General features: G+C 34.6%; 1 protein-coding gene across 1 annotated transcript; it reads left to right on the top strand.

Annotated features, from left to right (window-relative positions):
* The first annotated feature begins 4,482 nt into the window (after positions 1 to 4,482).
* On the top strand, positions 4,483 to 11,906 carry LOC129432184 (plexin-C1). The gene is made up of 15 exons (XM_073867990.1): positions 4,483 to 5,462; positions 5,659 to 5,766; positions 5,950 to 6,084; positions 6,402 to 6,502; positions 6,617 to 6,725; positions 6,799 to 6,958; positions 7,374 to 7,485; positions 8,230 to 8,323; positions 8,438 to 8,476; positions 8,712 to 8,845; positions 8,946 to 9,125; positions 9,212 to 9,320; positions 10,498 to 10,665; positions 10,869 to 11,021; positions 11,211 to 11,906. The coding sequence occupies exons 1-15, from the start codon at positions 4,569 to 4,571 to the stop codon at positions 11,298 to 11,300; spliced, it is 2,586 nt and encodes an 861-aa protein (XP_073724091.1). The 5' UTR covers positions 4,483 to 4,568; the 3' UTR covers positions 11,301 to 11,906.
* Positions 11,907 to 14,048: the final 2,142 nt, after the last annotated feature.

Genomic DNA, 14,048 nt, shown 5'->3' with positions numbered 1-14,048 from the left:
TTCAAATGCCTTTCTTCCCAAACAAAACATTTCAATGAGCTTTACCATTCGAAATCATTCCTAAAACCTATATTTCATATCAATAACATGCCAAATGTGCACGTTAGCACGTGGCGAGACAGGGGGTGCTGCAGGTGACAGCGGGGGCGAAATGAGGACCAAGAGAGCAGATGCTGCAGTTGACAGCAAAGGCGAGACAGGAACCAAGACTCCCTTCCTCCTCCTAGGCCGAGTCTCAGGACTTGGGACCGGTAGGGGGGATTCAGTGGTGGCCATAGCTGGGTCTGGAGGGACTAGAGCCGGTGAGGCTGGCTCTGTAGAGGAGGCATCCGAAGCAGACGCCGATTGAGGCAGCTGTTGAATATCAGCTTAAGCTCAGGCTCGCCAAAGCTGGAGCCCTTTTTGCTGACCTCAAAAAGTCCATAGCAAACTCTTTGATGTTGGCCCCCTTCTGGCAGAGAAGTATGGTTTTACTTACCATTTAATCTGCAGGACACATGGAAACAGAAGACTGAAATGTGTGGGCAGAGTGTAATTACATCTCTAAAGAGTTGGGTTAACACTGGCATGATTAACTTTGTCAATTAACTCCAACTCTGAACAATAATTTACTCTAAATAGTTTCAAGAGTCAATATTTTTAAATAAATATTTAATTACTTTTAAGGTGTTGAATTCAACTCAGAAATGTTTAACACTGAAATTTAACTTTCCAATGTTTGCTTTGTGGAGAGAGCGTTTGGAAAGGATATCCATGAAGAGTTTGATCTTTCCTCCTGAGTTGAACATCTAAATAACACACATGAAAAACTATTAAGTATTACCACTCTGTGAGTGAATAAACCAAACTAGATGCAAGGATGCACACTGTTTCTAAATTAGCCAGGTATATTCGATTAAGGCAAGGGCAGCTTGAAACAGATGTGAACATCAGAGGAAGTCTTCCCTTACGAAACAAAAATATATTGCAGTATATTGGAAAATATCATGTAATATATTAGGCAACATATTCCCATATATGGGATTTAATATTTATATTTTCCAATATATCGAAATATACGCATGAAACATACATGTATATACAAAATATATTGCAATCAAGAACAAAAAGGGCACTATATTTTTTACATGTAATAGTTTGTCTTTATATGCTTTGATATATTGCAATATATGCATAAAACATACATGTATATATGATACAAAATATATTACATTCAAGAACAAAAAGGGCACTATATTTTTTACATGTAATAGTTTATCTTTATATGCTTTGATATATTGCAATATATGCCAAGACCATACATGTAAATATGATACAAAATATATTGCATTCAAGAACAAAAAGGGCACTATATTTTTTACATGTAATAGTTTGTCTTTATATGCTTTGATATATTGCAATATATGCATAGACCATACATGTATATATGAGACAAAATATATTGCATTCAAGAACAAAAAGGGCACTATATTTTTTACATGTAATAGTTTGTCTTTATATGCTTTGATATATTGCAATATATGCATGAAACATACATTTATATATGATACAAAATATATTGCAATCAAGAACAAAAAGGGCACTATATTTTATATATATATATATATATATATATATATATATATATAAAATGCTCGAGTAGGAAGCTGAGATTCAGGCGTGAAGAGAGGACAGGATGCGTAACAGACACCAGCAACAAGGAGGCTGATAGATAGGTCCTGACCTATGATCCTGACCCACACTCCTAATCAGTAGGTGGCGGTAATGCCACTAAAAGTTGTTTGCCAACTGCCAGTAAAACTCAAGAAGAAGAAGAAGAAGAAGAAGAAGAAGAAGGCTGATGTCAGCAGGCTCCAAGGAAACTTCAAGTTTTAAAAGGTATAGTTTTCAGAGCTGGTGCTTTTCAGTTTTTATTGCATCTCTGAGAGATTTTTGTGAACAACTTGTTGTTCTGCTCCACAGATGCTGTTTTAAAACAGTTTCCTATAAGGCCAAGGAAGCTGATGTCAGAAAATCTATCAACAGTAGAATCTGCGAGCTAATGGTATTAAGACACCAGGTGAAGAGCAAAAGCATGGGTATGTAAGTGGTTTACATCAGTGAAGAACCAAGGTGGACTCCTAACCAGGATAATGGACTGTTCTTTTGGCAAATATTTTTTTTTTTTTTTGCTTTTTCACGGTTCCCAAAACTTCTTGAAAGTTTGTTTATTATTTATTTGTTCATTATTGTCTGTGCATTTTGTTTATTGATATTGTCTTTATATTGTATAATGGCACTGCTGAAATTTTGAAATAATTTAAGTCGCTTCAATTTATATTTTGTATATTTTTTGTTTAATGGCACTCTTTTAAAATGTAATTTATGTAAATGCAATGCAACACATTTATGTAATGTAATGTTAAGCCAATCACATTTCCTTTGACTGACCATATGCAAAACCTCTTGTGGTTTTAATAGGCCTATAGAGCTCTGTACCTCAAATTGGGTTTAGTATCTGTGCCTGATTAAAAGAAAATAAAGGTGGCTTTTGATAGATTACCCATCAGTCTGTGTTAATATGTGGTGTAAATGTTTGTATATTGCAGGTTGCATATTTAAGTATTTATATATTTTAGATGTTTCATGTACATATACTGTATATATCCCAAATATATTCATACATTGTATGTGCATGTTCTCATATATGTACACATATTGTGCATACATTTACAATAAATATGTACATATATTTCCATCTAATTTTAAATATATGCAAAATGTATTCCACAATATATCAAACACATATCTACATATATATTTCCATATAGTTGTACATATATTTGAAATATATTCTACCATATAGTAAACATACATGTGACACTATATCTGTACATATATTGTTAATACATGTTCTCATATATGCACATATATTTCACATATTTTCCATCTAGTTTTACATATATGTAAAATGTATTCCACAAGATATCGAACACATATCTACATATATATTTCCATATAGTTGTACATATATTTGAAATATATTCTACCATATAGTAAACATAAATGTGACACTATATCTGTACATATATTTTTAATACATATTCCCATATATGCACATATATTTCCCATATTATTTTACATATATTTAAAATGTATTCCACAATATATCTAACACATATCTACATATATTTCATGTATATTTCCATATAATTTTACATATATTTGAAATATATTCTACCATATAGTAAACATATATGTGAAACTATATCTCTACATATATTGTTAATACATTTTCACATATAAATCAAAAACCAATATTGCAGATATTTATAAATATAATATTGCATAAATTTTTTAATATATAAACACATATATTATATCCATGTACAATATATTGAAAGTGGCAATAATTTGTATATTTTGCAATATACTGCAATATATTACACATATATAGAATATATGTACCATCAATATATTATTCCTTGTATTGCCAATGTATAATATATTGAAAAATGGAAAGTAAAATAATATATTGCAATATATTACAATATATTTCAAGTAATATATTGGTAAATATATTTTCCTTTCGTAAGGGATTACCCTTGAAAATTTGAACACCTCCCCCAGAAAGGATCCAGAGCTCCTCTGCAGTCTTTAAGAAAGCATCAATACACACTGAACCGCACTCTTCTAATCTATTTCAAAACCTGATTCTCAATGTGCATTTAGCAAACTACAGGTTTAAATACACGCATGATTCATAGCTTGTACCACAGCAGAAGTTGCTTGAATGCATTGCTTCCTGTTTGATTGTATCAGCCCCTATCTAATTTAAAGAGCTGCAAAGGACCACATGATTATTTCTGTTATGTCCAGATACGTAAAACCATATAATTCAAAGAGGGTTTACTATCTTTATCATTGCTGTTCACATCCTTTGACCTTTACAATGTAATGTGTGCTGCTATGGTGGTATCGTCTGGGTGAAATGAGATTGAGAGTGTCATCAGCATAGCAGTGGTAAGAGAAGCCATGTGCCTGTATGATATGTCTTTCTAAGGATGTTGTGTAGATGGGGAAAAGCCATGCTTTTGTTATTTTTTGCTTCTTTGTTTTCTTTGTTTCTATTTTATGTAAAGCTGCTTTTGAACAATGAACAATTGTGAAGCCCTATATAGATAAAAAATGTATTCATTTATTTAGCATTTTTAGCAAGTTACTTTATAATAAAGAACGCAACGCCCCATGAAGAAGTACATTTTATTAACCTGCACGGGTGCAGCAGTAGCCTAACCAAAGAATTGCAGCATGATATAAATACAAATATGCAAAGATAAAAGTTTGCTGTTGATGCTATTGTAAAGCAAATCAGTTTTTGCTCGACTTGTTTCCGTTTTTGAGCTAAGTATCAACTTATTCAAACGGTGCATATGATGGTATAACAAACAAACTACCCACATCTTACAGACGTGCTGCTTTCACTTCCACTCACTTCATCTGTGGACGCATCTCAAGAGCTGTGTTGGGTTGCAGGTGAAAACATCTCATCAATTCATCTGCTGTGGAGATTTACAGAGATATGAAAGATGAGAGGGAACTTACTTGGATTATTTTTTCTTTTGAAATATTGCATTTGCGACGATGTGCACAACTTTGATGGAGACATCAGGGACTTTGTAGTTGGTAACAGTAAATTGTTTGTTCTTACTGATCGTCGACTACATCAGATGACAAACAATCTATCTCTGGAAAAGACAAAGGATTTAAATGGCAAGCATCCAAACACAGTTACACTTCTGGTGCCTTTTGAGGCGAACGACACCCTGATTACATGCGCAACATCTAACGGTGGATACTGTGAAGTTCTTGATCTCAATAATATTACAAACAGCATTTACTGGGAAACCAAATCCAGTATACCCCAGACAAATGAGAAATCCATAGCATTCATAGTGGAAAGCAACCCTAATAACAGCCCTAATGGTGCTTACCTGTTGGTTGGGAGGAAGGAAGATGCCAATAACAACCATACTGTTGTCTGCTTGTGGAGCACTTTAGATTCTCAACCAGGCACAATTTTCTCTACATCAGACGACGGATCCACAGCCTGCATTCGTACAATAATATACGTAGAGTTTATAGACGGGTTTCAGATCAGTTTGCTCAAATTCTCGTACCTGTTTCTCAACGCAAAGACTGAGTCCGGTTGGCAAGCGTACGCGTTCAGGCTGAATAACGTCAAAGGAAAGAAGACAGACATTCTGAAGAGCATAACTGGAACAATGTTAAAATGTTGTAATGATAAATGTCGTCCTGTCCTCATCGCATCAGCTCTTATTTCTTCAGATAAAGCTGTGATCTGGACAGGTGTCTTCAGTGCGCAAAATGATCCAGAGGACACTGCGCTCGCTGTTTACGACCTCAGTAATGTTAATGACAAAGATTTCTGCTTCTTCGGTGAGACACAGTGTGATACACAGGTAGGCGATGGTCCTATTTTTATTTTTGCATTTATTTACGCACGCTTTTTTGAACGGAGAAGATCTGATTCTACCGTTTTGACTCATTTATGCAAAACAACATTTGAAATAAGATATCCTGCTTATTTCACCGTTCACCTAAGATACATAAAGCTAAAGTGTGTTCTTTTAATTACAGATAGATCCTACACGTGAGCCAGTAGCAGTAGTTTTCAAATACAAGTCAATGAGTTCAGTAGCAGCAGTTAGGAGTGAATCCTGGATTGTGCTCTTTATTGGAACCAAAGATGGACAACTGATAAAGGTTTCCTTTGTTCTTTTTTCGGTTTCTTTCTGTATACCTTTTCCTTAGTTTAAATCTCTAATACTTTTCTTCAAATCATATTTTGCTAGAACCTAGCAAAATTTTGTTTTTGCAATAATTCTCAGTTCTAAAATGCAGTCTTTTTAGTCAAGGCTCGGATTATGATGCTCTTTGTATTTGTAGGTTGTGTTGGATGAGAGTTTCAGTCCAGGCTGTCCCACAGTGCTGTACAGATCTGATGATGATCAAAAAGTGCTTCCCAGGATGCATTTAGATCCAGTAGATTCCAAACATATCTACATAGCTCTGAAAAACCAGGTGAGGATTTCATTTAACAAACAAGATATTACTATATACTAATAATTGCACTTACACGAATCACTTTTTAGTGTTGATAAATTTCTAGGGTTCATGCTAAAAAAAGAATTTGTCTGAAAATGTTTTCTTACGATTTGAAAAGAAGCAGCTATTTTAAAATGGTGCATCTGTGACAAGTTCAAAATAACCAAACATTATTATGGAATTTATTAGCACTTATCATCACCTTTACAAATTGAAAAAGGCATTTGTTTCATACCACGACTCTATAATGGCTCCAATGCATGTGAAATTTTCTGTTTGTGGTTTTAATGTAGATCAGAAGAGTTCCTGTGGTTCAGTGTGTTAAACACAACTCTCTGAAAGACTGCAGAGCTGCGCTGGACCCTCTCTGTGGTTGGTGTGTTGAGACACGCAGGTCTGGATGATGCTACTATACATACTCCTACTATATATACTCTATACATTTTTAACATTCAACATCACATTTATTACAAGTAAGTCAAACTCATATATTTTTGCATGTGTCAAGATGCTCCACCCAGGATGAATGCTTGATCTTTGCATGGATATCCTTCCCAAATAACTCAGTTCAGAAACCACTGCTGTCTTTTCAGGTGGCAGAGAAATCCTTTAAAGAGGTAGATCATAAACCTCTTGATTTGTTCTTTTTAATAGATTACTGTTTACCAATCAGTGTTATCCTTTACACAGATGACTCTATATCTCACCTTGAGTCTGGACAGCACACGAAATCTTGCCATCTTTTCATGTACATTCACCACAGCGGGTGTGAACCTGTGTGATAGATCTGATCCTCCTGCAGTTTTTCCAAACTGCTCCTGTGATTTTTCAGACCAGCTTCTGTCTGAAGGTTGGTTCTCTTTTAGTGGATATAAATAAGTTAAATATATAAATAAATATTTAAGTTTATATAAATCAATACAGTAGCCTGCTATGGTAGTGTTCAGATTTTTACAGGATCTCAGAAAGATAAGAAAAGATGCTCCACATCACTTTTGAATTGCAATGGACTATGATTTACATAATGCAAGGTTTAGAAATAAAAAACAGATAAAAGGATAAAATAAAGAAACCACTCCTTTAATTACAACATGCTTGCGATAATCTCCAAACAATGTCAGAATTGCATTGGCAATTATTAAAGTTTTTGTTTAATTAATGGAAATGGATCAATAAAACCTTTCTAGGAATCATTATAAAAGTTATTTTTGGTTGTATAACAATTGTTATAAGTACTCATATATGGTTTTGCATAATCTGTTTAGGTTTGGAGATTTTAGCTTCAGTTACTGTTGGGAATCAGAAGATCACAGAGACCCTGATGCTGAAGAACTGCCCCACTATTACAGATAATTCACCAAAGGCTTCTTATACACAGTGAGGACTGCAAGAATTTAAAAAGACTACATAAAATGTAATAACTCTTTACAATAAGGTTGTGTTTGTTAACATTAGAAAATGCATTAAGTAACAATAAACAATATAGTTTTCAGCATTTATTAAACTTAATGTTAATGTCAATATAATTGTATATGTTGATTTAATGCAAATAAACTAATGTCAAGACTTTCAACTTTTAATAAAAATATATTAGTAAAAATGTGTGAAATTAACTCAATAAATGCTGTAGAAGTAGGCTATTGCATATTGAAAGATTATGTTAGCTAATGCAAAAACTAATCTTAACAAACACAACCTTATTGTAAAATGTTACGCATAATTCTTATTTTAGAAATAACTAAAGGTAAATCTAATTATTTCAAATAATACTTTTGATTATAATATAATATACTTATCACCCATTCTTGCCAACCCAATTACTTTCACTCTGCTATTTGCAACATTGTTCTGTTAAAACGCTCTGTGCCTCATAACCTGACAAGCTTTCATATCGGAAATTCAAAGCCCATCATGTTTTGTAACCACAGAGCAGCCTTAAAAGTCTCATTGTAGCTGAGGACATTTACACTCATAATAAATAGATTTTTTTATTAATTTAATATATTTTGTTATATATGATTATAATATATGCATCCTAGTTAACTATCAGTTTGCTCAGTCAGATGCTTTGGGCCGGTACTTTTAACCATAGAGTCTAATTGTAACACTGAATAAATGCAGGTGTGTACAGTGCGTCTCAGCTGGATGTCTTTGGTCCTCTTCTGTCAAGCGTTGTGACTGGACACATGGTCCTGAACCACAATTACATATACAGGTAAAACCATATTTATAAATGTATTAATTTGGGCATATAATCTTTATAAAATGTTTCTGGTTCTGAAAGAGTTAAATGAGGCACTCATAGTTCTTTCTTTTCTCTACTCTTTAGGATGTTTGCAAAGATTTACACTCTGATACAGACTACAAAGTAAGTGTCACACTGAATTTGTGCTCCACTTATTGTTTAAGAAGTACGTAAAAGATTTTGTGGCTGTATGTTATGCTGCATTATCTGACCATTTATCTATTTGTCAAACTCACTTATCCTCTGAAGGGTAACAGGAGGGCTGTAGCCTAATTAAAGTATATATGATCAACAACATTTTTTAGAAACACAATAACATGTATGTGTGTTTACCTTTAACACTCTGTGTCATATACAGGAGCCAGAGATTCTCTCTATAGAGCCGAACAGAGTTTCTTTCCATGGCAGAAACAATGTTTTACTAACAGGAAGGAACCTGGGATCTGTCACCAAAATCCGTATTCAATATGATCTGGACTGCTTTCCAAAAGAGTGAGACTTTTTTACTTTTTGGGTTTGTCCTGAGTCTGTTTATAGTATATGCACAGTACTTTATTTATTGTGTATTTTGTGAATAAATGTGTCTCTCCAGGTCTCCTGTGTTTGATCGTTCGAGTGACAGTCTAAGGTTCCACGTTCCTCCCAGTAAAACTAAAGGAACAGCAAAAGTGTGTGCCGTTACTGAGGATGATCGTTGTCATGGTAACAGCATCATCACTTACAGTTCTCAACCCAGATGCACAGAAATACAACCCAAAGTCACCTGGAGAAGGTATGAGACCATTAGACAAGCAGACAAAATAATAAAAACTTACGTAAAATTATTCAGTTATAGAAAATTGTGTATCTGTCCATCAGTGGTGGAAGGAAGATTCACGTACAGGGAAACAAAATGGAGTTTGTGGAATGGGTCATTATTCATCCCTTAAATAAAGAGCTCAAAACACAATACAACACAAGCTCAAAGGTAAAATGTCCTTATTACGCTCATATTTGGTTGAAAGTGTCATGCTATTGTCAGCTATTTATTACTTTACATTCAAAATGGGCCCAATCCACACATACTTAAGATGAAATGTGTGAGTTTCCTTTTGCACGGGTAGATATCCATAGTTTACTTAAAGGATTAGTCCATTTTCTTAAAAGAAAAATCCAGATAATTTACTCACCACCATGTCATCCAAAATGTTGTCTTTCTTTGTTCAGTCGAGAAGAAACCACGTTTCCTGAGGAAAACATTGCAGGATTTTTCTAATTTTAATGGACTTTAATAGAACCCAACATTTTATACTTAACTCAACACTTAACAGTTTTTTTCAACGGAGTTTCAAAGGACTATAAACAATCCCAAACGAGGCATAAGGGTCTTATCTAGCAAAACGATTGTCATTTTTGACAATCAAAACGACAAATATACACTTCTAAAGCACAACTTCTCATCCAGATCCGGTCGTGATGTGCTAGCGTGACCCGACGCAACACGCCATCACGTCAACAGGTCACAGAGGACGAACGCGAAACTTCGCCCCAGTGTTTACAAGTGTGGAGAAAGAGGACCGTTCCGACGTTGCTGCATGTCAACTGATACCAATCAATGTCCTTGTGGCAGTCTATTGTTTACAATGGTCCGCAAATGTGCGTTTTATATATGTAACACGTGACCTCCCTACGCCACTACGCATTTACGTTAGGTCGCGCTGGACCGGACCAAGATGAAAAGTTGTGGTTTAAAAGTACATATTTTTCACCTTTCCTGTAAAAAATGACAATCGTTTCGCTAGACAAGACCCTTGTGCATCATTTGGGATTGTTTATAGTCCTTTGAGCTCCGTTGAAAAAAACGGTTAAGTGTTAAGTATTAAATGTTGGGTTCTATTAAAGTCCATTAAAATTAGAAAAATCCTGCAATGTTTTCCTCAAAAAACATAATTTCTTCTTGACTGAACAAAGAAAGACATCAACATTTTGGATGACATGGTGGTGAGTAAATTATCTGGATTTTTCTTTTAAGAAAATGGACTAATCCTTTAATATTAAAATCACTCTCATTGTCCATATAAGTATTTTTTATTATTACAAAATATTTATAGTATTTACAACTTACAGCTTACTATATACTCATAAATTCATTCTCTTTATCTAAGGATTTGTGGTTTTACACCCACCCTTATGATGGCAATGGTCTCATTAATATTATGTTGAAAGTTGGTAACGTCACTTTAGACTGTGCTAGTTTGACCCAACACCCTAATCCAGAGTTCATTGGATTTACAACTGCACACCTTGACAATGATGTACTGGTGATTATAAAGGTAAACACTGATTTTAATGATACAGTGACTGCAGAAATTGTGATACGATATTTATTAATCACTAAATTATATATGCACAATAAATTATTATGCACTACCTCTTATTAATGAGGATATAGTTGGGTAAACTTTCTCTCTCTCTCTCTCTCTCTCTCTCTCTCTCTCTCTCTCTCTCTCTCTCTCTCTCTCTCTCTCTCTCTCAGAAAAATGCAGATCAGTTGAATTTGAGTATGAATGAGGTGAAGGTGTCTGGTGTAGATGGAGATGATAGATATTATTGTGTTCTGGAAAAGATTTCCGCTCAAACCATTACATGTTTGATTAAAGGAGCCCTGATCTCAGTTGACTCTGTTACTGTAAGTTTCGATTTCAATTTAATTTACAAAGCACATTTTAAAAACACCCATAGTTGTCAAAGTGCTTAACAATGTCAGACACACAAACAAAAACAGACACAGAGTGATAAGTTGGATTTCTTCATATAGTAAATTTAATTACACAGTTTTGTCATATGTATAAGACAAATCCTTCTGTGTTTATTTCAGATCAGGGTTGGAAAATCATTTGGTCTTACGATGGGACAAAGCAGTACAAAATATTTGTTTTGCATTAGACCACAGGACACATCTGGTTAAGCATGAAGGGGCAAAGGAATAAAACTTTCTATAATTTTCTAAGGCTAGAGATAACTACACCTTTAATAATCAAATTGTTTCATGTTACATTTTTTTAAATTGATATTTCCTGTAATATTGCTGTTTTTAACATTTGTAATTATTTGATCAGCTCCAACACAATACAGTATCTAATGTTTTTTTTTTGATTCAGTAGCCACTGAGACCCATTTATAGATTCCATAATTGAAAAAAAAAATAGTGTTCTGTTCTCTAAACACCAGGTGGCGCTCTATACTTACTCATTAAGTGTACAGTACTGTACATTGTTTCAATTTAAAACAGTAAAACTTCAGTCTGTTTAGTAGGCTACTGTTGTTTTTTGATAATGTGATTTAATTATTGTCTTATTTCAGTTGTTCAACTACACAGATCTGTTTTTCTCTTATGTGTTCACTCATAGATTACTCAACAGATCTTATAAGAATAGTGTATTTTTACATAAAGTGTGGTTTGTGACGAGCCAGCGTGACCTCACGTAATTGCGTAATTATGTGGAAAGGTCACGTGTTACATGAAACGCACATTTGCGGACCATTTTAAACAATAAACTGACACAAAGACATTAGTATCATTACACATACGCATTTTTTATATTTTTCTTGTCAAAAATGACACTTGTTTCACTAGATAAGACCCTAATGCCTCGTTTGGGATCGTTTATAGGCCTGTGAAACTGCAATTTTAAACTGCATTAAAACTGTTAAGTGTTGGTGTGCATTAAAGTCCATTAAAATGAGAAAAATCCTGGAATGTTTTCATCAAAAAACATAATTTCTTCTCGACTGAACAAAGAAACACATCATCATTTTGAATGACATGGTGGTGAATAAATTATCTGGATTTTTTAAGAAATTGACTAATCCTTTAAAGCTCACGTAACACACGCTGTTTCTGCATTTCTGATATTAATCTGGAGTACCTATGGAGTAGTATGACATCCTTTATATCTCTGAAGAGTCTTTAGTTTAATCAGATTTATAAAAGAAAGATTAGCTTTACCGAATCTTTCCGATAACGTACGAAAAAATGCAGAAGGAGGAGTTATAACACGGGAGGAGCGAGTACGAGTCATACAACACTATACAACACTTTTTTAACTTATGATTCACTACATGTTCGTGTCATTTATATAATATACACGCGCCTATTTCCAACATAAGACAGAAGTCTTACTTACCACGTGTAACTCGTCATGACCCGGTTCTGAAAATCCACCGCATCAAACACACACGCAAAACTCCGCTGCTAATCCGGATAATAAACTATATCCATTGTTTCCATAAGGCTGGATGTCTTCTCCTTACATCCAAAAACACACTTCTTGTTGTGCCATTGTTGACTTTTGAAATTAAACAAGGCTGAGTGGCGTGATCATCGTGATAAGCTGTTAGCAAGCTCTAGCGTCTCCCGCTGACTGACGGCTGGGCGGGGTTTTCCGGGGGAAGTTTTCCAGCGGAAGCCCATATAAAGAAGTGATACGTATCGAAAACCCCTGAAACGTCAGTTAGAACCGTAATCGGAAAAAAATTGCCGAAACTTGTACGAACCCTGGCGAAGTGCATTCGGCACAGAAATACTCTGAAACACGCCCAACTGCATTTTTGACACTTTGCCTACATTTAGCATGAGGAAACAACTCTATAACTGTGTTAATAAGTCAGAATGCTTGAAATACCATTAAACCCCCCCTTTAAAGTAAGTACATTTTTGAAAGTTACGTATTATAAGTACGTATTAACAGTGAGATCAGGCTGGATTATTAGTGTACATCATATTAAACAGGTAAAAAATGGAAAATCTAGGGGAGAGCGGGGACAGTTGCAACATGACTTACTTCTCCAATCAGGAATGAGCTGCAGCAATGAGTGATACTAGTGATACACTAGTGATACTCACACTGCACATGCATAGTTAGCCCCTCCTCAATTCTGTAAGAATGCTGCCATATGTGACTATTCTTTCTTGAAAAAGTACTTTTTTACTTTTCTGTAATTTTTTCATGCTCTGATGAATCATTTGTTTATCCCTCCAATTAAGAGGTCGAAATTAAAGCTCAAAGATAAAACGGACTTAAAGCAACACTAAAGACTTATTGCTCTTTGCTCCCCCTTCAGGTTAGAAACGTAATTGTTCATTACCACTGTCGTAAATACGGCAGCATAGCTGGCTCTGATTGGATTGTAGGTCTGCTGTAAAGCAAGTTTTTGTAGTTTTCACTTAACTACAGGACCGTGACCTGACAGTTAGAAACTTCTTTAGTGCGGTTTTGGCCGATAGAGGGCTGCAAAGCGAATGTGAAAGTGCCGTTCACCCTGTTTTGAGTGGATGAAGCACTGAAACTTTTTTTGAAAACGCTATTTTAAGGTAAAAAAAAAAAACTCTTTGGTGTTGCTTTAATACTCTTACATTTGACTAAAAGGAACTTGACTCTCAAAGTGGATTCTGTATAGCTGATTGTAGCAGTTCATCTGTCATAATAAAGGTCAGCTGTTAAGACTTTAGTGTCAAAACAACCTTTATTCACACATACAACGGGTGAAATGTGTGGGTTTCCTGTTTCCAGTGGTAGATATATCTGTTTGCTTCTATAGGCAAAAGCATGCCATTGTCCATATTAGTATGGTTCATTGTTACAAATATTTATTGTATTCACAACTAACAGCTTACTATGGAGTCATATTTTCATTCTTTAAATATAAGGATTTA

The sequence above is a fragment of the Misgurnus anguillicaudatus genome, chromosome 1, assembly GCF_027580225.2.
Source record: "Misgurnus anguillicaudatus chromosome 1, ASM2758022v2, whole genome shotgun sequence".
Taxonomy (NCBI): Eukaryota; Metazoa; Chordata; class Actinopteri; order Cypriniformes; family Cobitidae; genus Misgurnus; species Misgurnus anguillicaudatus.
This window is presented reverse-complemented; position numbering and strand designations above follow the sequence as displayed.

What these genes read in the sequence shown, in the direction of transcription:
- LOC129432184 (XM_073867990.1), top strand. Translation starts at nt 4,569, where the DNA reads ATGAGAGGGAACTTACTTGGATTATTTTTTCTTTTGAAATATTGCATT. An exon ending in AACCACAATTACATATACAG is followed by an intron (nt 8,324 to 8,437) that starts GTAAAACCATAT and finishes TCTACTCTTTAG; the next exon opens with GATGTTTGCAAAGATTTACA. An exon ending in ATGTACTGGTGATTATAAAG is followed by an intron (nt 10,666 to 10,868) that starts GTAAACACTGAT and finishes TCTCTCTCTCAG; the next exon opens with AAAAATGCAGATCAGTTGAA.